Genomic DNA, 26,515 nt, shown 5'->3' with positions numbered 1-26,515 from the left:
ATCGAGGGTCATGGTCTCGAGGGGACCCGTCCAGGCCTCCACTATCCAGCATCCAGCACGCGAGCCTCGAGTTGCGATGACTCTCGAGCGACGAGCTGATGAGAATGTATTATGACATCACATTTGTACATGCATGTACATCGGCACGTAGGCCAGCACTGACCACAGGCAGGCACATTGGGTCGCAATCACTGGCAAACAAGGGCTATTATATAAGCTCTTTTCTGTAATTATTAGGCAAGTACATGCACACCTGTCATAGCCTGTTGCCGCTCAAGGTAGAGTTGGCCCGGAAACTGCACTGGCCTCCACCAGACACCTCGGAATCCCGGTAATTTCCGAGCCCCTTTCCCCAAGGACTTTCCTGAGGCCGACAAACACTCCAAAAATCACCGGGTCTAGGTCGCAGGTCCAGCCTCTCTGGGGGCATAGAGCGAGCAGTGCCATAATTATCCATCTTACTAGCAAAGTACGGGGGTGGTCATAAAGAAGCTTTCCGGGAGTTACCAGAACTCGATTTCAAGCAGCTGCTTTCCAGAATGTCTACGAGCCTTTCCGGGGAGCTTTTGTTTCCGTAACCCGGTATTTGCCATGTTTCCGGGCCAACTCTAGCCCATGCCCCCTCACCTCTGCACGTGCCAGGAACCAGGTACATACACACCGCACACTCAATCTCAATACGCTGTCGGTGAGTTATGCAAGGCTAACGCGGCGCAGGACGGCCGACGCTTTTTACGACGCCGCAGTTTTTCGACTAAATAACCAAGAACGCCCCCAGGCCCAGGCCCTTTCCCTGCCCCTGCAAGGAGATGTCCCCACGTGACTTTTCCTCTGGTACTTGATGAAAGCAACCTTGTCGTCGGCATGCATGGGCGCGGCACAAGCACTGAGGGGAATTCAAACTTCAGATGATGATAAACAGACTGGCGTAATGGTAGGTAGGCGAGGAGAGTTTTACACATCCCTGATGAGGACCATCAAACGCAGACCCGAAGGTGGAGTGGACGAGCACCTCAAATAGCGGGGCCACGGATCCATCGTCAATGCCCCAACATCTGCAATCCGCCTCCCGCACGTTGAACGCGAGTGGCCTCTCATCCTTTAGCTGTCAAGCTCACTCGCGCTCTCCTTGGTGTGCTCGCCGCCTCGCAGACACAGGATGACCGACGAAATACAACCAGCGCCGCCCTCGGCACCGTCTGACAAGGCGCAAGTTGCGGTCGTTCACCTGTCTCATGACGATGGCGCCATAACGGCTAAGGTCGATGCGAGCGTACTGGCTGAGCCCGTCGACCCAAAGCAAGCTCGCAAGGCCAAACTCTCCGACATGTTTACTGTTCTTGCCTCTGGCGCTGCTCTAATATCCGACGGCTACCAAAACAACGTTTTAACGCTCGTCAATGTGCTCTTCGCCAAGCGGTACGGCTCCAATGTATACAACAGTGATATCTCGACGCGAGTGTCGAACGCATTGCTGGTAGGCGCGGTGCTCGGTCAAGTCACTGTCGGTATCATCTGCGATCGCGTCGGGCGAAAAAGCGCCATCCTCATCACTACAACGCTGCTCGTAATTGGTGCGATCTTCGCGACGGCTGCGACGGCCGTGCATGGCTCCACGAATGCGCTCTTCTGGTGGCTCACAGTCTCCCGCGGCGTAGTCGGCTTCGGTGTCGGGGGCGAGTACCCCGCTTCGAGCGTCAGCGCGTCGGAGGCTTCGAATGAGAGGTATGGCCAAAAATCGCGCTCATCCGTCTTCATCGCTGTCACCAACGTCGTACTCTCGCTCGGCGGCCCTTTCGCCGTATCAGTCTTTCTCATCGTACTCTCCGCCACTGGATACTCCAACACGACCCAAGCCTGGGACCTGAAGCGCCTCGACATCACTTGGCGTGTCTGCTTTGGCTTTGGCGCGCTTCTGCCACTGAGTGTCTTCTGGTTTCGATGGAGGATGCTCAATTCCAAGCTGTACGTTGTCCCATTTCCTTGTCCGGCCTCTCGCTCGTCCACGTTTTGAGGTCTAAAGACGCCTTCTTTTTGGAATGCTCAGCTACCGCGCCAACGCGATCAGGCAGAATGTCCCTTACTGGCTGGCGCTCAAGAAGTACTGGCCACGACTGGTCGGCACGACTGTCGTTTGGTTCTTGTGAGCGCTCTTTCATCTGACTCCGGCATGATGTTCTGTCCTCACGCTTTATGCCTATCTGTTCTCGGCAGATATGACTTTGTAACCTTTCCCAACGTACGTAACAGGTTTCATTAAGAACGGGCTTCGCTGCTTACATTTCTCACTATTCATCATCCGCAGGGCGTCTTCTCGGGCACGATCATATCCACCATCATACCTGGAGCGACCCTCAAGCAGACAGCCGAATACCAGCTCCTGCTCAGCTCTATCGCTCTGCCCGGCGCACTGCTCGGTCCCTTCCTGATCCGCTGGCTCGGCAGCAAGTACCAGCTCATGCTTGGCTTTGCAGGATACTTGGTCGTTGGTCTCATCATCGGCCTGTCCTGGAACCACCTCATCACTGTACCCGGCGCTTTCGTGTTCATGTATGGCATGCTGGCGAGCATGGGAAATGCAGGGCCCGGCAGTGTATGCGTGAGTAATGCGCGGCTGATGTGCCAAATGCTTGCTGGAGCACGCGACTGACCTCCATTCACGTAACGTTCTTTCCTGCCCTCTTTTAGGGTCTCATTGCTTCTGACAGCTATCCGACTGCGCTTCGTGGCTCTTTCGTGCGTTTTATGAGCTCTCCGAGCGTAATGATTGCGCATCGACTAATGTGATGCCCTTCGATTTCACAGTACGGATTTTCGGCTGCCATTGGTAAGGTTGGCGCAGCAGTTGGTACTCAGGGTGAGCCTGGGCGGTTTCGGCACACCTGTGCCCCTGTCGGGTTGATTTGCGTGGTACTAACATACCATTCTCCTCTTTTCCACTTCTACAGCCTTCCTGCCTATCCAAAAGAACCTCGGAAAACCCGCGACGTTCTACTTTTCCGCCGGCATTGGCGTCCTGGGCATCCTGATAGCCTGGTTCTTTGTCGTCGACACGGCCAAGCTCGACCTAGCCATGGAGGATGAAGAGTGGCGGCAGTACCTCCTCGCCAACGGCTGGAATGGATACATGGGAGATGGGACTGTGCCAGAGCACAATGCGAGCGATTTCGTGCCGTCACTCGCCGCTTCGTCCAAGGCGACACGCGAAGAGATGTGTGACTTGGAGGATGCGGAGCAGGCACAAGATGCAGAAGGCGTCCAAGGCAAATAGATTGTGCATTCCAGTGTATTTGCTTCCTTGCTTGCACATGTGTCTACAAACTGCTTCACAGGGTGTATGCTGACATGCTATGGCCTAGATTTTGAATACAAATTTATTTGCGTTCCCTCCAGCTCGCGGCAGATCCGAGTCAGGAGAAGTCCACAGTGACAGGAGGAAGCAGGCTTTAGCTTGTACATTGGTGTGTTTTTCTGATATGCAGCCCTGCTGTCGTCTCGTCTTTTCCGTAGCATGTGCTCCGTAATATAGCCAAAAGTTGTATGCATTGATGCGGTAGAATCAGTAAGCAATGTGTATGTTGTAGGTGCTTGCAGCAACATGTGCTCTTCGCAGTTCGCCATCCACTGCGCACGACAGACTCGCGTTACAGATTTTGATTGCTACACCGAAGAGTTCTCGTACTGAAACGGATTACCAAGGGTTACGAGGTTCAGATGTACACAGTGCATAGCCGTCAACTTGCCGCTGCTCGACAAACGAACCGATCAGGCGCTGAGGCGGTAAGGCGGTGAGTGCCTGATGGGTGAAGCGGTGAAAGAAGGGCTGTTGTGCCTTGGTGGACATGCTGGTTTTTGCGACGGCGCGTGTCTTGAGTGAGCGTGACTCGTATATATGCATATTGCAAGTTGTACGCGACGCGTCTCTGAGCTGGAGTCGCGTCGCGTACAGCGCGTGAACCTGCTTCTCCTCAAGTGTGACCTGGTCTCGCTCTCCCTTGCTCATCGCTGTCATCGATATTGCTTCTATGATCCTTTCCCAGCATCCTTTTCTTTGTCTTCGTCCAACATTCGAGCCACACCATTGGCCGGCTTCTAAGCGTTCTCTCACAGAGACGACATACACATAGCAGCGGTCGGTATTATGGATGCTTTCCCAGTCGCCCCTCCCGCCGGCCCTGCGGGTGCAGGCGCCGCAAACTTTGACCCACTCGCATTCGCAGCTGGTGGTGTCGTCAACACCAACCAGAATGACCAGATGGACGAAGATGCAGACCTTGGCGGTGCCGGTGGCGGAGCAGGTGACGAGGACGAGTCCACTGCATCAGGCCCCACCACCCGAAGAATCGGACGCCAACAGCAACACATCACCATTGACCAGATCCCCACTGTCACCGACGAGGTCGGCGACAAAGTCCGAGAAGGCTTTGCAGACTTTTTGGAGAAGTGAGTGCGCTACTGGCTGATGCCATCAAAAAGAGCGAGAATCACGCTGATCACCTTTTTGCACCCTTGCTCCCTGCTAGTTTTGCCGAGGAGCCCATCTCTGGATCTCAAGACCCTGACGGCGACCGAGCCGGCGCACCCATCTACATTGAGCAGATTCGCGCACTACAAGAGTACGACAAAACTACCCTTTTCGTCGACTTTACTCATGTCGTACAGCACGAGGAGGTCCTCGCGCGAGCAATCAGCGAGCAATACTACAGGTGTGTCAATTCACGGAGTTACTGTAGCGAGGACACTTGGCTGATGTCGCGCTCTCATAGATTCCTGCCCTACTTGCGCCGTGCTGTCCTGGATCTCGTGAGCACCTACATCCCCAACTATCTCTACATCAATGCACATGCAGCAACAACTGCATCATCGGGGCTTGTCCTGCGCGACTTCAATATCGCCTTCTACAATCTTGGCCTGGTCTCGGGTATCCGTGAGTTACGCACAGAGAAGGTTGGCCGGCTGTTGTCCATTAGCGGCACTGTCACGCGTACATCTGAAGTGCGCCCTGAGCTTCTGTTCGGCGCCTTTACGTGCGGCGAGTGCAAAAATGTACAGCGGGATGTCGAGCAGCAGTTCAAGTACACAGAACCGGTCATGTGCAAGGCGCCTGGCTGTCAGAATCGCCGCGAATGGCAGCTCAATGTCGAGCAGAGTAGATTTTGCGACTGGCAGAAGGTGCGCATTCAGGAGAACGCCAACGAAATCCCAACTGGAAGCATGCCTAGAAGGTAGGTATTCGAAGTTTGTCGCTTTTTTGCGGGCATGGAGCTGATTTAAGAGTGACTCGGCAGTATCGACGTCATTTTGCGCTCAGAGGTCGTAGAGCGAGCCAAGGCAGGAGACAAGTGCATTTTCACCGGAACATTCATTGTCCTTCCCGACGTCTCTCAGCTCGGAATCCCAGGCATGAATGCTCAGATCCAGCGCGAGAGCAACGGCGGTGGCAGACAAGTCGATGGTGTCCCCGGCTCAGGTGTTTCCGGGCTCAAGTCCTTGGGTGTACGCGACTTGACGTACCGAACCGCTTTCCTCGCCTGCATGGTGCAAAGCGCAGACGCGCGCGGGAACAGCGACATTCGCGGCGGAGGTGAAGCGGAGGAGACCACCAGCGCTTTCCTCGATTCGCTCACCGAGGCCGAGAGGGAGGAGCTTGAGGCGATGGTCAGCAATGAGAATATCTATTCGCGTTTGGTCCAGAGCATTGCCCCAACAGTATACGGTGAGTTGAACCTTTGCAACAACACCAGCTAAATCCTTATCCTCACACATTCATCTCCCTTTCGGCAGGCCATGAAATCATCAAGAAGGGTATCTTGCTCCAGCTCATGGGAGGTGTGCACAAGCAAACGCCAGAAGGCATTCATCTGAGAGGTGACCTGAACATCTGCATCGTCGGTGACCCCAGTACGAGCAAATCACAGTTCCTCAAGTACGTTTGCGGCTTCTTACCGCGTGCGGTCTATACTTCCGGTAAAGCCTCTTCTGCTGCCGGTCTTACAGCCGCAGTCGTCAAGGACGAGGAGACGGGAGACTACACAATCGAGGCAGGAGCCCTGATGCTCGCCGACAACGGCGTCTGCGCCATCGACGAGTTCGATAAGATGGATGTCAGCGACCAGGTTGCCATTCATGAAGCCATGGAACAACAAACCATCTCCATCGCCAAAGCCGGTATTCAAGCGACACTGAATGCTCGAACCTCGATCTTGGCTGCTGCCAACCCGGTCGGCGGACGGTACAACCGCAAGCAGACGCTGCGCGCCAACGTCGCCATGAGTGCGCCCATCATGTCTCGTTTCGATCTGTTTTTCGTCGTTCTGGACGAATGCAACGAGGTGACCGACATGAACATTGCTCAGCACATTATCAACGTCCACCGGTTTCGAGATGCAGCTATCGCACCGGAATTCAACACGGAGGCGATCCAGCGGTATATCCGCTATGCGCGCACCTTCCAGCCGAAACTCACGCCGTCCGCGAGCGACGTGTTGGTGGAGAAGTACCGCTACCTCCGTGAGGACGACGCTGGTGCTGGCAAGAACTCGTACCGCATCACCGTCCGTCAGCTTGAGAGCATGATCCGTCTGTCAGAAGCAATCGCGCGGGCAAATTGCCGACCAGACATAACCCCGGCGTGCGTACGAGAGGCGTACGGTTTGCTGCGACAGTCCATCATCCATGTCGAGAAGGACGACGTCGACTTTGACGATGAAGATGAGGACGAGGAGCAAGTGGGCAACGAGAATGGCCTCGTGGATATCAACAGGCGACAAAGCAGCGCTCTTCCCACCTCGTCTCTACACGGAGGCGAGTCGATGGAGACAGACGATCAAGAGGCTCGCGCCGGCACGGGAGCGCCCGAAGCGGGCCCTTCCACAGCACGTGTCCTGTCTACAGATGCTGCCGCTAATGCGATCACTCCCAGCAAGACGAAGCTTCGCATCACCTACGACCGATACATGGAGGTAGCAAATCTCATTATGATGCGCGTCGCCGAGATCGAGCGCGAGCGCATGCGCGGTATCGACCGTGAGGAGTTGATCCAATGGTACTTGGAGCAGCGCGAGGATGAGTTGCAATCTCTCGAGGAGATCGACCAGGAGAAGGAGCTCGTAGCCAAGGTTATCAGCAAGCTCATCAAAGACTTGTCGCTCATCCAGATTGATGCGGAGGACACACAAGAAGATAGCGGCAGCCCGGTCCAGGCGACCATACCGAATCAAGAAAGCCAATCGGCCGGTCAAGCGGCGACCCCAACGCCGAGGAAAGTTATCATGCTGCACCCTCGCATCGATATTGACTCTCTTGCGGAGGCGAGCTCGGCGTGATGGCGGTCGAGGACTCGGATGCCGTCTATTTCGGCAATCGCCAGCGATTCCTCCGTCTTTGGGATGACGTTTGTATTATAAATCATTGGGCGTTCATTATTGTTTCATTGCACAGAGCCACAGGCGGGCCGCGTGGTTGACGAGAGGGTCTCACTTTCAAAATATAGTACTTTGGATGCAAAATTGAAGAGCCGTTCACCAGTTTAGTTCCCGGGCAGCCTTTCCCAAGAACCAGATCGGGAACGCGTGTTTGTAAGAGGGATAGCTGATCATACCTGGTTGAGGTCAAGGTCGTCAATGTCAGTAAGGAAGCGCTTAGCCAGGACGGGTAATGGTGCGCTCAATACTCACAATTGCGATTGAAGACGCCTTCGATGAGCTCCTGGTTCCATCTACCATCTGGCTGCTGGCGAGACATGATTAGCCGTACCGCACGCTTGATGGGCTCAGGATCGGCCTTGTGGTAATTGGCATGCAAGAGCGCGATACCGGCCCACGCGGTCTGGACCACTTGCGATGTCGGCGCTTGCACGTATTCGCCAGTGACACAAGACTGTGCGGAGATGCGGAGGAGCAGATTGTGCATCAGTTGCTGTGCTGCAAGAAGACCTTCCATTTTCGCAGCTTACCTCATACGTCTCGCCCCATCCGCCATCCTCCATCTGTTTGCTCAAGAGGAATTTGCACGCCATTTGGACTTCCGGTGTGTTGTCGTATGTCAAACCAGCCGAACGCAGACTCTCGAGCGCAAAGACAGCACCGTAGGTGAAGGCGATGCCCCAAGATCCTAGCCAGCTGCCATCTGCACGCTGAATAGAGAGGATGTACTTGACGGCAGCAGCCACGGTGCCGTCGATGTCTTGTCGACGGTACTCGGAGATCTGACGGAACTTGAGCAGGCCCGTGATAGCAGACGTGGTGCATTCGGCGTATTCGTACTCTACCATCTGAGAAAGATTATGAAAAGCCAGACAAGATCAATCAAAAGTCATACTCAGACACCGTCTGGCTCAGCCTAGCAAAGCATTCACAATATCACCAAAGACTTCAGCTGGATTGATCCACTCGAGCAGCTTGGGTCCGTTGATAGTCTCGTACGATGCAAAGCCTCCACTCGGGTTCTGCAAGGTGAGAATGAGATCGACCGCGTCGTGCAAGCGCTCTTCAGATACCTTGTTCTCCAGCGTGCCCAGACTTTGAAGATCGATGACAGCCTTCAGCCCCTCGCCGGTGCAGTCGCTGACGACGTAGCCTTGCTCTGGCGTCGAGAAAGGCCAGGCGCCCTTTGTGCCAAAACGGTATGCTTCTTTGTAGTGCTTTGGATGCTCGCGGATCTGGCACTTGTCGAGCCAGTTGAGCAGCTCCTGGCAGCTGTCCTGGTGCTCCTTTTGTAAAGCGATGCCCGAGTCAACAAGCGCTTGACCGATGAACGAAGCATCCCAGAGCTGAGAGCCGTTCGTCCCAGTCATCATGGCGCCCTCGCCGCTCATCCAGACAAAGTCGTTGAGCTTCTCGCGGTGCTGCTTCATCGCCTCGCTATCCGAACCTTCCATGGACCACCGTGCGACATAGTTCAGCATCTTGTTCACCGGCCCAAGGCATTGGTAGGATGTGTTGTCGTCTTCGAGGCAGAGCAGATAATAAGCGCGGCGGATACCTGCTTGGCGCAGAGCTTCGATTCGGCAAGAGTCATACACTCCTAGAACAGCCATGAGGCCATTGAGCACCTTTGTGTGAGGATAGAAGATATCCGCTTTGGCGATGTTGTTACGCTGAGCTGGCCAGTCGATGCTATCATATGGCTCAACGAACAGCTCTTGCCTCAACTCCTCGATGAGCGGATCGAGCTTCGCCTTGAACTTCTTGCCCCACAAGAAGCCCATCGGAATATACACCATGCGCGTATGGATCCACCATCGCCACGGGTGGATAGGTAGCCAGTCCGGCAGGAGCCAAAGCTCGGGCGGGATCGGGTTCATGCCCTCCCATTCATAAGCATTGAGCACCGCAAGCCAAAGCTTGCCCCAGCTGGGGATCCCCGAAGCACCGCCTAGCCTGTGCAATGTCCCTCTTGCCTTGACCATCATCGGATGCTCCTTGTCCAAGCCGAGGAGCCGGCAGGTAGCATAGTTGAGCGCCGTGCCAAAGACGGTGGACGGACCCTCAATGTGGATTCCCCAGCCCCCGTCTTTGTTGGCCTTGTTGGAGAGGTAGCGGACAATCTCGATGCGCCATTCCTGCGGGATGGGCGTCTGCGTGGCGTACATGCCAATGATTAATCCAGGGAGCAAGAACATGGGCCCGCCATATTCGCCGCTCCAATGGCCGTCACTAGCCTGGATTCTCTTGTAGAACTTGAAGCCGTTTTGAGCAGCATCGAACGGTGTTTCGGCAGGCTTTAGTGTTGGAGCGTTCTGTATCAAGAAGCGAGTGTGTCAATCGCGCTGCTTTACCAAATCCCAAGGCCCGAAGTCTCAACGTACCATTTCTAGGCCAAGCCAGTATTTGTCCTCGTCTGTCTGCGGCCATTCCTTGAGGACATTTGGGTCGTCCGGAAGGTAATGCCAAGTATGGCGACCGTGGCTACCGGCAGAGGTGCGGAGGCGCCATCTTGTGAGATCTGTGCGAGGCAAAGAGGCAGACGAGGCTGTAAAGCCGTCGATAGAACGACTTGAGGACGGTGCAGAAGCCATGATGGAGATTGTGGGTGTATGGTACCGAGAAGCAGTGGGGACCGTGGGGATGAGTTTAAACCCGATAGTCGCTTGGACAGGTCTTCAAGAAATAGCGGCAAATCGAGAGTGCGCCGATGCTAGTACCTAAGAATCATTCCATGCGTCTGCGCGCTGTCCGGGGAAAGAATCAAGTGGGGCTCGATGAGTTTGGGGGTCAGTAGGCAGAATCTAGTTTACATGGTCTGGCGATCAGGCCAGAAAAGCAGGTTCACACCCAAAAAATGTGGCATCCGTCTTTCCCTTTCAGACCTTCACTGGAGAGTCTGACACTGTGAATATCGGATTATCGGCCGAGAAAACTGAGTAGCCTGATTTCCTTCGCGCTCCAGGGAAAAGTGGTGCGGTTTCGTCCCTTATCCGCAGGGGTGCATGCATTTGGACCAGCCCAAGCAGCTGTGATAGCGCTACTGCATATGCTAATCTCGTCGCCAACCAAGGACCATCTGCATTAAAACCTGAGATCAAGAGTGGGCTAAAGTAATGCTGAAGTTGAAGAGGCGTCTCGGGTGGAAAGGGGAGCGGACCGCCAAAGTTAGTCGAATGTAGTGTCAAGAGATCCCCGTGACTTTACGCCGAGGTGATGGGGATTGGCATGGGCGGAAGGCCGAGTTTCGTGATCCGCGGTGCACTTTCTGGTGTGTGCTGGCGGCCGATCTGTGCGGGACGCGATTCCGGTAGTACCGCGATGTTTTGAGGGTCTGTGTTTTGATGGGGCGGGCGAAATCGGAAACTTTCCCCCTCCAAGCGAGTTTCGCTATTCGCTGGGGCGAAAATCGTTCTCCCTCTCGCGACTTTCTCGATTCTCTCCATTGATTCCCCCCTCCACATCTCCTTCTCCTTTCCACCCCATCCCTGGGATTTCCATCCACCTTCCCCAAGTCTACATCACAAGTCCCCGGGACTTCGAAAGCACGTCTGCACATCTGCACTTACAGTATCCAGGACTCTGCGCGCTTGAGAGCAACACAAGCAACACCTTCAGCTACGTGGTCGGCTGGCATCCACTTCAGGTATCTGTTCTGCACTCCCACCAGAGCTCAGCACAGCCGTTCATAAGCCCCAGCACATCCCCCATCGGGCATTTCACCGTCAAACTACAGCCATGAGTGCATTCCTGCACGGAATGATGACTGGTGCAGGCGCCAATGCCGCCAATGGTGCTGAAGACGACGAAATGCTCGTTTGCACGACGTGAGCGTCATCGGAGTAATAATTTGGCACCATATAATGAACTGACGGCTACATCCACCCGCGCTGCATATACAGATGCAAGCTTAGCAAACCCAAGTCGGACTTCATGAAAAACGGCAGAGTGATGAAGACCTGCTCCGCTCACCGTGTCAGCAAGGATGCAAACTCGACTTGGGCCGAACTTGTCCGTGCCATCAAAAGCGCCAAGGCGAAAGGCAAGCCACTGGAGCTGAAGAAGTTTATTATGCCTTTCGAGGAGTTCCAGCCAATGAGCCTGGTCACCGGCAAGGACGACACGCGCAACCGTTCCCGTGCATGCAAGCGCATGCTGCAGGAGCTGCACAGGCTCACGGGCTACCGCTGGTGCTTCCGCAACACGTGGCGTTTGCAGGACAGCTGGGTCGCCAAGTGTTCGTGCGCGCAAGACACCAGCTGGGGAGAGTTGAACGTCTTCAAGCCCAAGGCCGTCACAAAGATGGGCGACGACAACAAGGTCACTTGCAACTCGAGCTTGACCATTCGCATCTACTTTGCTAGCCGCAACTTTGAACTTGAGCTTGCCCACAGCGAATGGCACAAGTCGGCCATTGCCCCGCCCCCCGCTGGCGGCAAGAAGGGCAAGGGCAAGTCTTCCGCTAAGTCTGGTGGCGACGATGACGACTCGGACGACTACGACGAGCGTGATGTCCAGGCCAGCGTTGGGAATGACCCTTCCATCTCCATGGCTGCCGTTGCCGCTGCAGCCGCCACTGGCCCCTCCAGGCTGATCGGGGGATCGCCCGTCTCAGGCTTCATGCCCAGTGTTCGCGGCTTTGGTTACGGCGCAGGTGGCTTCAAGCCTGGGATGCCGAACTTCATCCCTGCTGCCAGCAGCAACGCCAACAGCGACTCATACAACCACTGCATGCACCTCCTGCAGCGCTCAGCAGTTATCATGAACGAGACGCGCAACTACATGCTTGAAGGCAACAACTTTGGTCAGTTCAGGCAATTTTTCCAGGGAGTCGAGGCGTTCGTCAACGCATACGAGTCACAGCAGGGCTCTGTGGGCGGTATCTGAGCTTTATTCCGATCAAACTGCGTGCCGCAGTGGTAATGTTGTAAATGAATCAGTTGGGCGTGGTATTGCTGGCACGAACAAATAAACGAAATAAACTTTAACCGATGTAGTATAATTTCCCTCTCCGTGACAGGTTGCTCCTTCTGTTTCTCTTTGATCTTGAACTTCATAACTTACATGTATCAGATTCCGGTCCGTCAAAGTGGGAGGGCCTCATGCTCGAAATCGAGCCAGAAGTAAGTCGACAGCACCAACATCACGGAATCGATCAGTGTCGATCAACCCGTGGTCGTCTCATGGCCAGAGGAAGAAAAAGCCCAATCTCGAAAGGGACTCGCTCTGGAAATCGTTGTGAATACGAACAAGAGCTGTCGTGATCTCAGCTGCACAAAGAAGCGAATCGTGAGCAGGGTGGTTTCTGCTGCCGCTTCGTGGTTTTTGAAGCAGGGAGGTTGGATGAGAGAGGCGATGCGGCGGTGAGGCCAATCTGATTGAACTGTAGAAGACTGTTGGAATTGTGACCTAGGACAACCCGCGATGGTTTCATAGGGCTAGTGCATCCGATCAGGTGACCTGCCCAAGAGCATATTGCAGGCATCATGAAAGCCAGATCCGTGTTCATGGCAGGCCGTGTTGGAATTCCAGGGGTTTCTGGACCAGTCTCTCTGCCCACCGTTCCACAGCAGGCTGCGCCGATTTCTCAGCGAGCGGGCGCAGCCAGTGCCTCAAGCTTTGGCGAAAAGCTGAAACCCCACTGCTCCTGTGGCCTCCTGGGCCAGCAAACGGCTGCTTGCAGGCCCCAAGCCTAACGCCGGTGTACTGTGGTTTGTGGGCAATGGGACACCTGTGGGTGTTCCGTCACGTAGCACAGCATACCGCACAACTGCAAAGGCTCGTGTGGCTCCTCCAGAGACTCTAGGAAGCGTGCAAACATACGTAGTGAAGGGGCACGAGAGGGATGCTTGCTCCGCGCGAGGGCTCGAGACAAAGCAACGTAATGGGCACACTTTCTGCCGAGCGGCGAGCTTGTCTGTCACAAGCATCTCCTTCCTTTCTACACGGTTAAGTTGCACACACCCAATCTCCATCCACCCATATTGGCTCCTCTCTGAAGCTTCTCTCCCTCGGCTGCAAGGTGCAAAGCAAAGGGGTTCGAGCCGGTCTCGTGCACCTTCCGTGGTCAAGGGCTGTCGGCATCCACTACATCTCCCCCGCATCCACCTGGCGCTCGCGGTTGCCAAGTCGCTATTGCACGCCTCAGGATGTTCTTCCGATCATTCACGTGCCTGCTGGCAGCACTGCTCATCGCACTGTGCGCGCTGCCACCCAGCGTATCAGCGGCGGCGCTGACTGCGATCCTCGAGCCGCACGAAAAGTCGTGCTACTACGCATGGGTCGACCAAGTGGGTGAGAAAGTTGGCTTCTATTTTGCCGTCCAGTCCGGAGGCAACTTTGAGGTCGCCTACTCGGTGCATGACCCGAATGACAAGCTCATTATCGATGGACACAAGGAGCGACAAGTTGATATCATCTTCACGGGCAATACTGTTGGAGAATACGTCTTCTGCTTCCACAACGACTACACGAGCTATGCGGAGAAGCTTGTGAGTTGCTTGCATGCATCGTTATGGATGTCTCGATCGGACTATCTTTACTGATTCAAGGGAACATTCATCCATTCTGCGACGACGCTCAGATCGACTTCGACATCACTGTCGAGTCCGAGCCGCGCCTGGAAATGCCTCTTTCGCAGACGCAGCTGCTCTCTGATCACTCGGCGCCACTCGAAGAGTCCATCACCAAGATTGGTTCCGAACTGACCAGCATTGCTCGGACCCAACGATTCTTCCGAACACGAGAAAACAGGAACTACGATACCGTTGTCAGCACACAGTGCGTGTCAAGCAAACAGGCGTCTGCTCATTTAACTTTGAGGAAGGCTGACATGCTCTGTGATTTTCCACGCCATTTCCCTTGCACAGATCGCGAATCTTCTGGTACTCGATCGTGGAATCGCTCGTCATCATCTCCATGTCCGTCGCTCAGGTGCTTGTCGTGCGCTTCCTCTTCAACACGAGCAGCACAAAGCGGTATAGGGTCTGATTCACACTTGGAGTGAAGCTCAGTGCTCCCGGCTCACGCAACTGTATGACTAGGATGACAAGCAATGATTACTGTATCTGATCCGCTTGCATTAGGACGCTATGGGCAAACATGCAATCTATAGGAGCGGTGAAGCATCATTCCTGGTGACTTGCACACTAAATGATACATTTGGTTGATGTGATGTCTGCTGGAGAGGGTACGTCCAAAGCGAGGTTACCCGTGCTACCTTGGCACTCTTCAGGCTCGCCATACCCTCCTAGAACTTTTCTACTCATTCAGCTTGGCCAGAATTTCGCTGTCCTTAATCAGAAGGTACTCCTGTCATCCAGACAAGGCGTTAGACACTCCACGTAGCGATGACACGGAAGATAGCAGTCTTTCTCGCCGACTCACCTCCTCCCCTACTTTGATCGCGCTGCCACCCCACCCCGGGAGCAGAACCTTGTCGCCAGCCTTGACCTGCATCGGGATCGTCTTTCCGTCCTTGTCGAGCGCGCCTGGCCCTGCTGCGATGACGTGCGCTTCCGGTAGCGGCGAGGTGGTCGACGAAGAAGGGAGGAAGAGGCCTGACGCAGTCTTTGCCTCTGGCTTGAAGCGCTGCACTAGCACACGGTCCAGCAGAGGAATGACGCTCTTGATGGACCGGATAGTAGATTGGCTCGCCTAAGCAACAGATCAGCGACACAGTCGGGCATTCCACAATGCAGCGGACGTGGCAGGTTGCATCGTTAGCGGTCCGGTTGACACTCGACAGAGATCAGGCACACGCCGTTCGCACTCACCATTGTTACAATCGGGTTTCCGAGATACAATGCAAATCAATTTTGACACGGGGTTTGATGTTTCTCTCTAGCTGAGTGGATGAAGTTGCAGGTTGTGTTGAGGAGGTTTAGAAGCATGGACATTGTCAGCCTTGCGAGCTTCATATGCTGAAGGAGTGAGCGCTTTCCATCGGTACCGGCCGGCTATGGAAGGTCGCGGAACGCCGAAAGAAAAAAAGTTGAGGGCGGGAGGAGGCTCGCTGTTAGCTACTGTTGGAAGCCTCTACGCACTGCCGATCACCCCCTCCCCCCTTCACTCCATCCTTCTTATGTATCGTAGCTCTCCTCATCATATACTTCCTCGCTGGAGCAGTCACAGTAACGCACAGAGGACGGCGAACATCCGCTTTCAACTGTATCAACAGAGTTCCGATCGAAATGTCTCTTCTTCGCACAGCATCCAAGCCCGCTGCGGCCCGATCGGGCCTCCAGGCTGCCGTCTCGCGCTCATTCTCTTCGACTCCAGCTGCACTTGCACACAAGGAAGTCAAGTTCGGCGATGAGGGCCGTGCACAGATGCTCAGGGGCGTCAACCTGCTGGCTGATGCTGTCAGCGTGACCATGGGTCCCAAGGGTGAGTGCTAAATGCATGCGCCTGAACAAGGCCGGCCATGCGCTGTCTGTGGCGGTAGCTGATGCCATGCCACCTCCTTGCGTGTCAGGGCGCAACGTTATCATCGAACAGGCATTCGGCGGGCCAAAAATCACCAAGGGTGAGTTGAAAGAATATCATCTCCAGCGTGCTCTGGCCCCCAAACCTCACTGCCATTCCCACTTGCAGACGGTGTGACTGTTGCCAAGGCCATCTCGCTCAAAGACAAGTTTGAGAACCTCGGCGCACGACTCGTCCAAGACGTCGCCAACAAGACCAACGAGATTGCTGGTGACGGAACCACTGCTGCCACCGTTTTGGCACGCGCCATCTACGCGGAAGGCGTCAAGAACGTCGCTGCTGGTTGCAACCCGATGGACCTCCGTCGGGGCAGCCAGGCTGCCGTCGAGGCTGTGGTCCAGTTCCTAGAGAAGAACAAGCGGCCAGTGACCACGAGCGAGGAGATTGCTCAGGTCGCTACCATTTCGGCGAATGGTGACAAGCACGTCGGAGAGCTCATCGCAACCGCCATGGAGAAAGTAGGCAAGGAGGGTGTGATCACAGTCAAGGAGGGCAGGACCTTGGAGGACGAGATCGAGATCACCGAGGGCATGCGCTTCGACCGTGGTTTCATCTCCCCTTACTTTATCACCGACGTCAAGACACAGAAATGCGAGTTCGAGAAGCCACTCGTGCTGTTGTCCGAGAAGAAGATCACACTGCTGCAGGATATCCTTCCCTCGCTTGAGGCTGCTGCTCAGGGCAGGCGCCCACTTTTGATCATCGCTGAGGACATTGATGGCGAGGCTCTTGCCGCCTGCATCCTCAACAAGCTCCGTGGCCAGCTGCAGGTCTGTGCAGTCAAGGCGCCGGGCTTTGGTGACAACCGCAAGAGCATCCTCGGCGACCTCGGCATCCTTACTGGCGCCACCGTCTTCTCGGACGAGCTCGACATCAAGCTCGACCGGGCGACTCCTGACATGCTTGGCAGCACGGGCTCGGTCACCATTACCAAAGAGGACACCATCTTCCTCAATGGCGATGGCGACAAGTCTGCTATCACCAACCGCTGCGAGCAGATCCGTTCGGCCATCAATGACGCGTCTACATCTGAATACGACCGGACCAAGCTGCAGGAGCGCCTTGCCAAGCTCAGCGGTGGTGTCGCTGTCATCAAGGTCGGTGGCTCTTCGGAAGTCGAAGTGGGCGAGAAGAAAGACAGATACGACGACGCACTCAACGCGACGCGTGCGGCGGTCGAGGAGGGTGTCGTGCCGGGTGGTGGCACTGCGCTGCTCAAGGCAACCCAGGCCCTGAAGGATGTGAAGACGGCCAACTTCGACCAACAGCTCGGTGTTTCCATCATCAAGGCTGCCCTCACCCGCCCGTGCCGACAAATCGTCGAGAACGCCGGTGAGGAAGGCTCCGTCGTTGTCGGCCGGCTATTGGAGAGCCACATGGACAACTTCGCATACGGGTACGACGCGCAAGCTGGCGAGTTCAAGGACATGATCGCGAACGGTATTCTCGACCCGCTCAAGGTCATCCGCACCAGTCTTCAAGACGCGGCTGGTGTCTCGTCGCTGCTGTTCACCACCAACGTCTGCATCACTGAGGCTCCAGAGGAGAAGGGACCGGCGGGCGGTATGCCTGGCATGGGCGGAATGGGCGGAATGGGCGGTATGGGCTTCTAAGCGCACAAGTCAGAAGGGCTGCGTACGGCGTACGAATAGGTGATAGAAGAGAGAAGAGGACGAGAAATTGCATTCACCACTCCAAAACGTATCGAACAGGCATTTCCTGACTGCATCTCCCTCCGCATTTGCCCCATTTGCTTTCACATATGAAAATTTATTGGTCAGATTCTTGAAGAGTGTGCACAATACATAGGCATTTGGTGAGCCGTCGCGACAAAGTGAAGAGAGTTACCTATTAGTACAAATGAGCCGGTAAACGCTTGAAAAGCGACGTGAAACAGGTATGCGCATTCTAGTTCTCCAATGCAGCGGCGCCATGGTAATGAGATGGGGTAGCCTTCGCAACTTGCCGGATATCTGAGCGGAATACGCGATAAGTGAAACAAGATTGAATGCTGACTGGATGTTGGGTAATGGGTAGATGAGTGATTGAAGAAAGAATCGTGTCATAGCATGTGGTCCGGGTGGATGAATGTGGCCCAATTCAGGGATCCCTGGCCAGGGTCCGAGTCGTGCTTATCGCTGACAAACGCGTCGGTCTGCATTGGGGGGAGCTGATCGTGCGTGGTGGATGACTGAGAGCTTCCGAAATAGGAAGCAGTTTTAGAGTGAACCGTGGGCGACACGCGCGGTGTACGTGCGCCTGCGTCCTCAGTGTCATCCGAAGTGTAGCTACTGTGACTGCCCCTTCCGCTGTGGTCGCTATTACCGTCAGGCGAAAGTCCCGGCATTAGCAAAGAGTAAAAGCCCTGGTGATTAATGTTCCCGCTGGCTTCGAGATCTTTTTCGCCGTCAGCCGACTCATCATTGAGCTTGCAGACGGCTGCGACGCTGAGTGCTAAGGCACTAGGGCTGTCCTGGATCGTGCTGTCGCTGACGTAAAAGGGCTCGTCGTTGAGGTTGCCGCGGGCGCTTGCCTCGTTGGTCCTTGGCGAATTCGTGATAGAAGCAAGCACTTGTCTTGGGGAAGCAAGAGGTGCATTCTGTTGTGGCGACGTATTGGTGATGAACACAGGCTCATGCAGCTGTGGCCTCTTCCCAGATGATGAGATTACATGTACCGCGGATGGCACGGATGCAAGGTCATCTGGGCTGATCTGTGACGCTCTTCGGGCCATGACACGTCCGTTATTGGCATCAATGGCTGGCGCAAGTCCACCAAAGGGTGACGCCGATGAGGGCCAGCCCGCAGCCCAAAAGGAGGAGTTGTGATCGTAAAGTGCGGTAGAGCCCCAGGACATGAGCCGACTCTGGTGATCGAACTCAGCTTGCGTCGCAACAGGAACAGAGAAGCTAAGAATAAGGGGCGAGGTTTGGCGATGTGAGCTCCGCTTTCCAATGGTAGAATTCAAAGGTTCAATAGTAAGAGCCCTCACCTTCTGAGCATGCAAGCGGACCGCGGCTGCGTGCGCGTTGCCATATCGGATCCGCGGGGGTATCTTGTGTGGACGCTTGAGCTAGACGCAGCGGCCAATGTATTGACATCCTCGCATGCGGGCAGCGTGACGGTGTTGGACGATGAACCGGACGACGCTGGTGACATGGCGGCAGAGTTAGGCTTCTCATGCTGTTCGGCAATCATTCTTTGATGCTTAGAAGGGCTGCTTGGTCGTTCCAAGTCCTCCTTCTGATCGCTACGGTAGTCCTCTGGTGTGTGAGGCCGCTGGACCGTGTTTCCGCTGCTCAACCCACCGTCGACACAGGTCTTGCCCCTTGGAGTACTGTCCAACTCTCGTGCATATGATGACCGTGAGCTACATCTAGTGGCAGTATTCTGGGTGCGAGAGAAGTGCCGGGTGACTTCGTCCATGGTAGGTGGTGGTGGCAGTGGCAAGAATGGAGAAAAGGGAGCAAACCCACCAGTGACGAGCTTACCGCCACTGACGACCTTGATGCCGCCGACGTGCGCGCGCTGTGCACTGGCCGCTGACTCTTTCCATTCGTCGCTTTCGCACACGGGTGAGAAGTCCGATACCGAACGGCCAACAAGCTTGAGTCGTGGTGGCCCCACGGTGTGGGGAATTGAAGTGCTTGATTGGAACATGCTGAAATTGTGCGATGGATCGACCAGTTGTAGCGCTCTGGTGGGTCACAGCGAGGATACTTGCCTGCGTGCTCAGAGATGGAGCATGCTATGTCCGGTCAAAGGGGTGGGATCATGAATATGACGGCTGCCGCATGTGGTCGCGAGCAGGTAATTGTTGATTTTCGAGTCGTAGTGTAGCCAATGAACTGATGAATGCATATGATGCGGGAGGCTTGGTGGTGAACGTAGGCTATACATAAAAGAACATCGAAAGCAGTGCCGTCACGGATGCTGGGTAAATGCACTTCAGAATCGATGCCGGAAAGCTGTCAGCTCATCAGCAGGCTGACAGAGCTCTGTATGCTAAATGACAAACGCGTTTGGAGGCAAGTTGGTAGCGCGTCGGTGCCTCATCGATATGCTTTAAAGTTGGACGAAGGACCAACAGAGGTGAGCGCGGCAGGATGCCCGCGAATTCTTGGTGAGGTAGCTCTGATGGTACACTGCTGGAGTCTCGGAGACAAGAACGTGTATGCATGTGCTGTTGATGTTGGAAATGCGGCGAGAAGATGATTGATGCGCATTGAGCGATGAGAGACGCCACAAAGATGTCAGGTTGAGTTGTCTGTCAGGGCAGCGCAGGGACAGAGGGTCGACTTTACGAGGTGCCGAGTGGGAAATTTGCGAGGCTGTGATTACCCCGTTGCGAGCTTGCCCATCCAAGAAGGAGGTGCAGTCTCGAACAGATTTGGTCGGTGGTTAATGACGTTCAGAAGAGTAGATGGGTGTCCGACCAGTGTCAATGTTAGTGGCGTCGCGGTTCCAATAGGTGGAAGATACAACGCGGTTGTCTGGGGCATCAGTCAAGAGCGCCATGCACAGCCCTCACTAAACTCCCACAAGCCCCATGCTGATTTGTCGCCTGGTCTTCATTCAGTAACGGAATCGTTTAGTAAGAGAGTTTGAAGGCAATGGGAAGCATGAAAACATCCAGACCTCCAAACACTGGACACTTCCGACACTCAGTAGGCTCTGTACCTGAGATACTGGAGATACTGCGATTGTTTGAGAAGGTTATGAGCGAGCGGGGGAAGCGTGGTGGCGCGTGTGAACGCGCACGAACCTCTCATACGAGCTTTTACGAGCACTGCACTCTCCCGTCAAATTGCAACAAGGCTCAAGGCGGAAGCAGCGGCAGAAAGCAGCCTGCCTCATGAACACGCTCGTGCATGTTGGGCCGAGCGGAGTGTAAATGTACCAAAATCACAGTGCGTCTCGGCTGTTGCAGAGAGTTCCGCGAGATCTGTAGATCAATTCTGTTATATTTCCTCCAATTTACAATATTTTGCTCTGCAGAGACTTCCATTTTATAAAACACCGGCAGTCAGAACCACCTATCCAGTAACCTCTCCCTGAATGTAAACTTTTACTAGGAGTATCACCGAATTACCAGAGTCCAGGTGGTTGTCTGACTCCCGCGATTAGTTCGCTAAAAGCGCCGCGTCTCCACTTGTGCGAACGGCCATCTCAGAGCCAGGATGCAAGTTACAAGCCTCGTAGTTCTTGTAATGATGATACCTAACTGTCTATACATTGCATGTGGCGTGAGATCATGTCACGTAAGTCGTTCATTTAGATTTTAGGCATCCTCTTCAAGCATAAGGCATCAGGCACCAGACGGCCAATAGTGATATTCGATAGTCAAATAGTCATTAGTCGCGCTCCGCGCAAAAACGGCGTGGCTCCTCCGCCTTCGCACAGCAGCAAATGCTTGCTGAGAGCCGATGATCGGGGCGGCTGGGCCGACAACGACGAACCAGAGTTCACAACAGGCTCGTAAGCTCGTCATTTGCGGCCAGATAATTACATTAAAGGTGTACTAATATGGGGCATATACAAACCTGTGCGGCAGGCTACGACAGTGCTGTGGCCACTGGCCTGATGCCTGGCCTGTTCTGGAACACCAATCGAGGGGTTTCCCCGTTCGCTTTCTTGGCAACTAATCAGGAAACAAAAGCCACAAACTAACATGCAACCGCCAACACGCAAAAAAGTGCTCATTAGAGGCCTGCTTTGGGTGTTTTTATCTAGATTTGACGCTTAACCCCTTGGACTCTTAGATATAATTGACTGTTATTCAGCAGCATGGTAGCAGCACCAGGCGAGCCAGGAAGTGAACTCCAGGCTCCCATGCTCCTGGGTGCAAATACGCCATATGTATCCGCGCGCGCCAGAGCGCGCGCCTACTGGCCTCTTGTAGGGAAGACCAGAGCAATCTTATCATCTACATTCGTATGTAAGAGCCAGGCGCCAACATTCTGTTTTGCATATTACATATGTATGATTTCCAGAATATGTCGACTGTTTCGGGGTCCCGGGAGTTTTTGGCTTCTGGCCACTGTGGGACTCAGATGATTATTCTGTGGGTCTGCTCAGCTGCTGTGCCAGAACCAGGGACGCTGGTTGGCTATAGAACTTCTCAGACACCAGACCCAAGGGCAGGAGGAGAGGAGGATTCCTCTGGATTCTGGGTTAGTCTGGGACTTGGGAGATCGTGGGAAGCAGGTATGTAAGAACGCACCCTCCTGCCTCCAGATCCGCCAACTTCAGGCCTTAGACTTCTGTCCATGTAGCATTTACTCGTTTTGATTCACTGTTCGAGTCGGCAACCAGGCATATCAAGGAAACAGATGAGTCACATGAGGAAAAGTGGAGCATAGCGCGGTGGAGAGATATTCATCCACACGTACCAAAGATGTGGTAGTCTCAGAGTATATCTTTCAGTTCCTTGCACGAGCATTACTCCTGTGTAGTCCCATCCTAGTTTTCACCTTCTGTGGCTAGACGACAGTCTCAACACTGTTCTTCGGCTTTGGTATTGGTCGTACAGAGTTGCCGACTCCGTCCTCCGCGTCACACATGGTGGACACCGATGACAATTGAAGTACAAGCTTATAACTATGGATGAATAAGAACCACCGACCTGCCCTCCAGTCAAATCTGCCGGAGAAGAGCTGTCTGATTTACAGCTATTGAGGCGCCTTCAACAAGGCGAGCCCCTTGAAACCGATGAAGATATCGGACAAGCGCAGGAGGACCAGAGCAGGCTCACCGTTGGTGAAGAGCTGGCCTCCTTCGGCGGGACGTTGCATGACTTGATGAAGGCATTACATGGCCTGAGCATCAAGCAAGACCAATAACCTCTGGAGCGAGTCCCGGAAGTCAGGAAAATGAAGGTGTTCCATATGTGCATGCTCTTGCGAGACTCGCACGAAGGTTCAATGCCATGATCTACTGCAGGTAAAGCTGGCCGAGAAACTGTGGGCATCCAACGGAACCTCCAGAATTCCGGGAGCCAAAAAGGACCCAAAAACGGTACGGAAAGTGACCGGGTCAGGATCGCCGGCCAAATCAATCCGGGGGTTTCCGTGACCCAGAAAGGCAGTTTCCAGACTGGTGCCGACCGTGGAACCCCCTCACATCCGTGCTTTGAAGGTATAATGAAGCAGACCAACAATTCTCCAACTTTGCTAGTAAAGTATGTAGTGATCATACAGACTGTTTCCGGAGCTTAATTTCCAGTAGCCGCTCCCCAGAATGACTTTATGAGGTTCCCGGAAGCTTCGCATTTCGGGACTCGGTATTTGTCAGGTTTCCGGACCAACTCTAATGCCAGGACAAGCGGCTATGGTGTAGTCAACCACCACCTATTCAGGTAATTCGTCCCTCGACAGACCGTGGGAGGCCGTGGTGGGAGAAGGTGAGAGCTATGGAGACCGCAGGGTTAACCGAAGAGGTTGATTGTTTCTTATTTAAAATGGTGTTAGAGCGGTTTGTGGACAAGGACTATTACGAATAGGCAGAATGGTTGATGTTGTCATCCGCTGTATCACGGATTCAAGGTATGCACCAAAGACCAATGGCCTTCAGTTAACATTTACGAAGACGAAATGTTAGAGTGCAGACTGGTGTAGACTCCAGGATCCACAAGTTTCAGATCAGATTCCAGGATACAAATATATGTATACATAAAAGGGTAAGATGCAAATATGCCACCCACATATGGAGCTGTGTACAATTGAAAGTTGCAGCAGGCAGTAGCACTAGCAAGCTGCAGCTGCGTGGTGGTGCTGGTGCTGGTCGCAGCGATTCCCTCGTCTCAGCTAATCTGGCGCCAGCAGGCAGCGCAGGCCAGCCCCCCGAAGGGACTAGTCAAAGTAATATAGCTCACAGCCTCTTACTATCCAGCCGATTAAAGACGACCGATGAACTATGGACAATGGACCTAAAATATTGAAAATTAAAATGTGAAGTATGCTGAAACATGGAATACACTTACACAATTCATAAATATTGGATTCCTCAACAGGGAAGTTTCGCCGTTTTCAAGAAGGACCCATTCCTTTTTTGTTCATAGCTTCGGGAAACCTTATTTCAAGACCCCGAGTTATTAATTTGATTGGTAGCTTTGTGATTACGTAGACCCTAGCAACAATTTGAGTACTCCAGTATATTGACAGTGGTTCACATTTCTGCAGAAGAATGCATACAAACAGTTTCTGTGATGTGAGGCCATATATATTAAAGGTCAATCCTCTCAGCCTGCCATGACCGAGTTCTCTCAGTGAATTTTGAAACGCAGTCTTCCTTGTGCGAGACCTGTTTACTGGCCGTTGCTCACGAAACCTGACATATGGCAACTGAGTAGATGTGGATGCTCTGTTAGGAGACAAAGTGTGCATCCAGGACGAAGCTCATCAAAATCGCATTAACGAAGATCGAGAGAGAATTCGATATCGCAAGAATCCCCGGAAATGCAATGGAATATGACGCGATCGAAATAATAATGGGGAAAAAGGCTAGAGGCTGGAAGATCGGAGTTTCAGAGAATTTTTCTTACATACTGCATGGTCATGCAGGCCTTTGCACTTCGCAAGCGGGGCTAGGCAAGGTATGCAATGTAATACAAGCGAATATGTGAAAGCACATTTGTGTTCCATTGCCTCTTCCCTTTCGCAGCGTTTCCTACCTCCCAATTTCCAGCTCATTTCGTTTGGCTGGCACGCCAAAGTCCCCTGCAAGCTTCCCGCTATCAGCACCCTGTCACTTTCATTCGTACCTACAACTTCCCCTTCGATACAGTTCACCCTTTTCTTCATATTTTTGCCTGAGCTTACTCCGAGTCACTAGCTTGAATGCAGGGGCAACACCATGTACCCAAACAAAGCTATCTTCTATGAGCGCATTAATGCTGTATCACTGGGCGACTCGCCGTCACAATGTGCCCCATCGTCATTGTCTTGGCACCTCTGCTCGACTTGACGATACAGACTTTGATCCGTGGAGCTTTAAACACCCCACTCATAGCGTTTTTTGAGTCAGTTCCAGCCACTTGCCGAAACTCTGGGTCAACAACGCCATAATACCGCCTCCTGGGGACATCTTTGAGCCGATACCGGTTATCCAAAATCGGCACAATTCACTCATTTGCGATGGCCTTTCTCATCAAGTACGAAGCAGCACTCGTATAGAGAGCATTTCTCTGAAAGGGCTATCATGTACGAGAACGAGAATATTTGCGGTCGGTGCTCAGCGCCCAGGGCCGTGCTCCGAGGAGTACGGCAAACATCTGGCAGGCTTTGTGCACATCATCCGTACCACTTCCACGCCAAAGCTGTGCTTCAATCTCGCGACAGGATCTGGGGCATTTGTATTGAAATTTACGCCCTGAACAATAGATCGATACATTCAACATCGTGAGGTCATGCAAATCAAATAGCAAAGAGCCAATGATGCAAGAAAGGTACATCGGCATTGGAATGATGGAGCGAGGAGCGCGTGGATGGATCTGGTCGAAAGCAACCACAGCGAGCGCGACGCGACGACCAGCGCAGACTGTCAAGCGTGGTTATATATCTAGCGAACCGCATTTTCCAAGCTCGGCCTCTGCACAAAGCGTCAAGCTACAATCAATGCTCAAGCGCTCGCATCAATGTGGGGCTCTCAGCCTCGGCATTTACGGGGTCCTTGGGGCTTGCTTTACAATGCTGTTGATTTTGAAAGGTTTGAATCAAGAAACAAATGTGTCGTTGAGCTCTGAAAAGAGCTCTCAGTGTAGTTCGACCTCAGTGCTCCCAGTCAAGGGGAGTAGGAGTACCGGCTTTGCCACTACAGCACACCAAAATGTTCTTCCGGTGGGTCGAGCTGGACTGCTCTTTCACAGTCTTTAGTGATCAGCAGCGTTCCCAAGAACCTAGATCATTGTTTGCATCTATAGTGTGGCATAGCTTGGCATAATTTACGAATAAAAGCCCGATGTAAATTGTAGGAGAGGGGCTGGCTAGAAACGTAACCGAACCGAAAGTGAAATTGCAACGTACCTTTTTACGAGCACAAGCGCAATTTATTAGGTGCATATCAGATACTTGAGAACGCTTGGCCTTGGTCAGTGCGCTGTGTCTTGCATGCAGCCAGAATGGCACATGTTGATAATGGGAAGAACTCAATGTGCTCTCATGGTGGTCAGCCGGAAAAAAGGCACGGGCAGGCCAGGGGCGTGCGAGTGCAACTGGATAGCCCTGGAAAGTTATGACCATCGTCATTTTCGAACGACAGGCGTGCCATGTGATAGAAATGCATGTTCTCATGTGCGCATTCAGATGCTTCGGATCTGCTCGCCCTGAACGGAAAATTTCGAAATGGGATGACCGTGCGGCGTGAGAAAACTTGGTCGTCGCAGGAAGCCACAAGAGGATATGCATGTATGAGTCCTGTATGGAAAATACCGATGGAAGGACGTTGCTTTCTGTGCTCGCGGTGATGAGAGGGGAAGTGATCGTCAACAGTTTTGCGAGGAGAGCATTCACGAAGGATCAAGAAATGAATGGCAGCACCTTTCCCGTGCGTTGCAGACCGGTGGTCAGCGAATAGTGAGTAATCAAGTAGTAAGAAGCGAATACTGG

At 53.6% G+C, this 26,515-nt stretch overlaps 14 protein-coding genes across 14 annotated transcripts; 6 read left to right on the top strand and 8 right to left on the bottom strand.

The window, feature by feature from the left end:
* Window positions 1–565: 565 nt before the first annotated feature.
* Window positions 566–1,060, bottom strand: K437DRAFT_190091 (uncharacterized protein). Its single transcript, XM_013385902.1, has one exon. The coding sequence runs from the start codon at window positions 960–962 to the stop codon at window positions 675–677; it is 288 nt and encodes a 95-aa protein (XP_013241356.1). The 5' UTR covers window positions 963–1,060; the 3' UTR covers window positions 566–674.
* Window positions 809–3,531, top strand: K437DRAFT_238918 (MFS general substrate transporter). Its single transcript, XM_013385901.1, has 7 exons — window positions 809–1,965; window positions 2,048–2,143; window positions 2,215–2,239; window positions 2,306–2,599; window positions 2,689–2,736; window positions 2,806–2,857; window positions 2,949–3,531. Exons 1-7 carry the CDS (start codon window positions 1,160–1,162, stop codon window positions 3,269–3,271), a joined length of 1,644 nt encoding a protein of 547 aa, XP_013241355.1. The 5' UTR covers window positions 809–1,159; the 3' UTR covers window positions 3,272–3,531.
* A 724-nt stretch (window positions 3,532–4,255) lies between these two features.
* K437DRAFT_227395 (MCM-domain-containing protein) lies at window positions 4,256–7,325 on the top strand (the record flags this gene model as incomplete). Its single annotated transcript, XM_013385900.1, has 5 exons — window positions 4,256–4,443; window positions 4,524–4,706; window positions 4,767–5,225; window positions 5,289–5,716; window positions 5,785–7,325. The coding sequence occupies 5 exons, from the start codon at window positions 4,256–4,258 to the stop codon at window positions 7,323–7,325; spliced, it is 2,799 nt and encodes a 932-aa protein (XP_013241354.1).
* A 24-nt stretch (window positions 7,326–7,349) lies between these two features.
* K437DRAFT_189940 (putative lanosterol synthase) lies at window positions 7,350–10,313 on the bottom strand. Its single transcript, XM_013385899.1, has 5 exons — window positions 9,809–10,313; window positions 8,357–9,739; window positions 7,955–8,272; window positions 7,677–7,878; window positions 7,350–7,600 (listed from the first exon to the last, which is right to left on the bottom strand). The coding sequence occupies exons 1-5, from the start codon at window positions 10,016–10,018 to the stop codon at window positions 7,521–7,523; spliced, it is 2,193 nt and encodes a 730-aa protein (XP_013241353.1). The 5' UTR covers window positions 10,019–10,313; the 3' UTR covers window positions 7,350–7,520.
* A 603-nt stretch (window positions 10,314–10,916) lies between these two features.
* K437DRAFT_258680 (uncharacterized protein) lies at window positions 10,917–12,451 on the top strand. The gene is made up of 2 exons (XM_013385898.1): window positions 10,917–11,251; window positions 11,327–12,451. Exons 1-2 carry the CDS (start codon window positions 11,163–11,165, stop codon window positions 12,309–12,311), a joined length of 1,074 nt encoding a protein of 357 aa, XP_013241352.1. The 5' UTR covers window positions 10,917–11,162; the 3' UTR covers window positions 12,312–12,451.
* Window positions 12,452–12,673: 222 nt separating this feature from the next.
* K437DRAFT_189924 (uncharacterized protein) lies at window positions 12,674–13,656 on the bottom strand. The gene has a single exon (XM_013385897.1). It carries the CDS (start codon window positions 13,526–13,528, stop codon window positions 13,037–13,039), a length of 492 nt encoding a protein of 163 aa, XP_013241351.1. The 5' UTR covers window positions 13,529–13,656; the 3' UTR covers window positions 12,674–13,036.
* K437DRAFT_270002 (uncharacterized protein) lies at window positions 13,574–14,414 on the top strand (the record flags this gene model as incomplete). The annotated part of the gene is made up of 3 exons (XM_013385896.1): window positions 13,574–13,915; window positions 14,008–14,204; window positions 14,294–14,414. 3 exons carry the CDS (start codon window positions 13,574–13,576, stop codon window positions 14,412–14,414), a joined length of 660 nt encoding a protein of 219 aa, XP_013241350.1.
* Window positions 14,415–14,482: 68 nt separating this feature from the next.
* Window positions 14,483–15,396, bottom strand: K437DRAFT_258677 (putative heat shock protein 10). The gene is made up of 3 exons (XM_013385895.1): window positions 15,200–15,396; window positions 14,811–15,080; window positions 14,483–14,735 (listed from the first exon to the last, which is right to left on the bottom strand). The coding sequence occupies exons 1-3, from the start codon at window positions 15,200–15,202 to the stop codon at window positions 14,685–14,687; spliced, it is 324 nt and encodes a 107-aa protein (XP_013241349.1). The 5' UTR covers window positions 15,203–15,396; the 3' UTR covers window positions 14,483–14,684.
* Window positions 15,397–15,564: 168 nt separating this feature from the next.
* On the top strand, window positions 15,565–17,740 carry K437DRAFT_250138 (chaperonin GroL). Its single transcript, XM_013385894.1, has 3 exons — window positions 15,565–15,812; window positions 15,901–15,951; window positions 16,020–17,740. The coding sequence occupies exons 1-3, from the start codon at window positions 15,617–15,619 to the stop codon at window positions 17,522–17,524; spliced, it is 1,752 nt and encodes a 583-aa protein (XP_013241348.1). The 5' UTR covers window positions 15,565–15,616; the 3' UTR covers window positions 17,525–17,740.
* Window positions 17,675–19,687, bottom strand: K437DRAFT_189895 (uncharacterized protein). Its single transcript, XM_013385893.1, has 2 exons — window positions 18,904–19,687; window positions 17,675–18,820 (listed from the first exon to the last, which is right to left on the bottom strand). The coding sequence occupies exons 1-2, from the start codon at window positions 19,569–19,571 to the stop codon at window positions 17,974–17,976; spliced, it is 1,515 nt and encodes a 504-aa protein (XP_013241347.1). The 5' UTR covers window positions 19,572–19,687; the 3' UTR covers window positions 17,675–17,973.
* A 516-nt stretch (window positions 19,688–20,203) lies between these two features.
* Window positions 20,204–20,571, top strand: K437DRAFT_189881 (uncharacterized protein). Its single transcript, XM_013385892.1, has one exon. It carries the CDS (start codon window positions 20,316–20,318, stop codon window positions 20,517–20,519), a length of 204 nt encoding a protein of 67 aa, XP_013241346.1. The 5' UTR covers window positions 20,204–20,315; the 3' UTR covers window positions 20,520–20,571.
* Window positions 20,572–22,457: 1,886 nt separating this feature from the next.
* K437DRAFT_189856 (uncharacterized protein) lies at window positions 22,458–23,298 on the bottom strand. The gene has a single exon (XM_013385891.1). The coding sequence runs from the start codon at window positions 23,104–23,106 to the stop codon at window positions 22,597–22,599; it is 510 nt and encodes a 169-aa protein (XP_013241345.1). The 5' UTR covers window positions 23,107–23,298; the 3' UTR covers window positions 22,458–22,596.
* A 1,070-nt stretch (window positions 23,299–24,368) lies between these two features.
* K437DRAFT_189843 (uncharacterized protein) lies at window positions 24,369–24,909 on the bottom strand. Its single transcript, XM_013385890.1, has one exon. It carries the CDS (start codon window positions 24,710–24,712, stop codon window positions 24,413–24,415), a length of 300 nt encoding a protein of 99 aa, XP_013241344.1. The 5' UTR covers window positions 24,713–24,909; the 3' UTR covers window positions 24,369–24,412.
* Window positions 24,910–25,577: 668 nt separating this feature from the next.
* K437DRAFT_189841 (uncharacterized protein) lies at window positions 25,578–26,515 on the bottom strand. Its single transcript, XM_013385889.1, has one exon. The coding sequence runs from the start codon at window positions 26,312–26,314 to the stop codon at window positions 25,787–25,789; it is 528 nt and encodes a 175-aa protein (XP_013241343.1). The 5' UTR covers window positions 26,315–26,515; the 3' UTR covers window positions 25,578–25,786.

The sequence above is a fragment of the Tilletiaria anomala genome (assembly GCF_000711695.1).
Source record: "Tilletiaria anomala UBC 951 chromosome Unknown K437scaffold_92, whole genome shotgun sequence".
NCBI lineage: Eukaryota > Fungi > Basidiomycota > Exobasidiomycetes > Georgefischeriales > Tilletiariaceae > Tilletiaria > Tilletiaria anomala.
Note: the sequence above shows the minus strand (reverse complement) of the source record. Positions and strands in the feature narration are given on the sequence as shown.

Excerpts from the sequence above, each read along its gene's own strand:
- K437DRAFT_190091 (XM_013385902.1), bottom strand. The coding sequence starts at position 962 with ATGTGTAAAACTCTCCTCGCCTACCTACCATTACGCCAGTCTGTTTAT.
- K437DRAFT_238918 (XM_013385901.1), top strand. The coding sequence starts at position 1,160 with ATGACCGACGAAATACAACCAGCGCCGCCCTCGGCACCGTCTGACAAG. Across the intron at positions 2,144-2,214 it reads ACGACTGTCGTTTGGTTCTT|ATATGACTTTGTAACCTTTC; the intron begins GTGAGCGCTCTT and ends TGTTCTCGGCAG. Across the intron at positions 2,858-2,948 it reads CGCAGCAGTTGGTACTCAGG|CCTTCCTGCCTATCCAAAAG; the intron begins GTGAGCCTGGGC and ends CCACTTCTACAG.
- K437DRAFT_189940 (XM_013385899.1), bottom strand. The coding sequence starts at position 10,018 with ATGGCTTCTGCACCGTCCTCAAGTCGTTCTATCGACGGCTTTACAGCC. Across the intron at positions 9,740-9,808 it reads ACTGGCTTGGCCTAGAAATG|AACGCTCCAACACTAAAGCC; the intron begins GTACGTTGAGAC and ends TTCTTGATACAG. Across the intron at positions 8,273-8,356 it reads CTGAAGTCTTTGGTGATATT|ATGGTAGAGTACGAATACGC; the intron begins GTGAATGCTTTG and ends AATCTTTCTCAG.
- K437DRAFT_258680 (XM_013385898.1), top strand. The coding sequence starts at position 11,163 with ATGAGTGCATTCCTGCACGGAATGATGACTGGTGCAGGCGCCAATGCC. Across the intron at positions 11,252-11,326 it reads GAAATGCTCGTTTGCACGAC|ATGCAAGCTTAGCAAACCCA; the intron begins GTGAGCGTCATC and ends CTGCATATACAG.
- K437DRAFT_189924 (XM_013385897.1), bottom strand. The coding sequence starts at position 13,528 with ATGCGGGGGAGATGTAGTGGATGCCGACAGCCCTTGACCACGGAAGGT.
- K437DRAFT_258677 (XM_013385895.1), bottom strand. Across the intron at positions 14,736-14,810 it reads CGATCAAAGTAGGGGAGGAG|GAGTACCTTCTGATTAAGGA; the intron begins GTGAGTCGGCGA and ends TCTGGATGACAG.
- K437DRAFT_250138 (XM_013385894.1), top strand. The coding sequence starts at position 15,617 with ATGTCTCTTCTTCGCACAGCATCCAAGCCCGCTGCGGCCCGATCGGGC. Across the intron at positions 15,813-15,900 it reads CGTGACCATGGGTCCCAAGG|GGCGCAACGTTATCATCGAA; the intron begins GTGAGTGCTAAA and ends CTTGCGTGTCAG. Across the intron at positions 15,952-16,019 it reads CGGGCCAAAAATCACCAAGG|ACGGTGTGACTGTTGCCAAG; the intron begins GTGAGTTGAAAG and ends TCCCACTTGCAG.
- K437DRAFT_189895 (XM_013385893.1), bottom strand. The coding sequence starts at position 19,571 with ATGTTCCAATCAAGCACTTCAATTCCCCACACCGTGGGGCCACCACGA. Across the intron at positions 18,821-18,903 it reads TCCGCTTGCATGCTCAGAAG|CTTCTCTGTTCCTGTTGCGA; the intron begins GTGAGGGCTCTT and ends CCTTATTCTTAG.
- K437DRAFT_189881 (XM_013385892.1), top strand. The coding sequence starts at position 20,316 with ATGACGTTCAGAAGAGTAGATGGGTGTCCGACCAGTGTCAATGTTAGT.
- K437DRAFT_189856 (XM_013385891.1), bottom strand. The coding sequence starts at position 23,106 with ATGATCACTACATACTTTACTAGCAAAGTTGGAGAATTGTTGGTCTGC.
- K437DRAFT_189843 (XM_013385890.1), bottom strand. The coding sequence starts at position 24,712 with ATGAAGAAAAGGGTGAACTGTATCGAAGGGGAAGTTGTAGGTACGAAT.
- K437DRAFT_189841 (XM_013385889.1), bottom strand. The coding sequence starts at position 26,314 with ATGCATATCCTCTTGTGGCTTCCTGCGACGACCAAGTTTTCTCACGCC.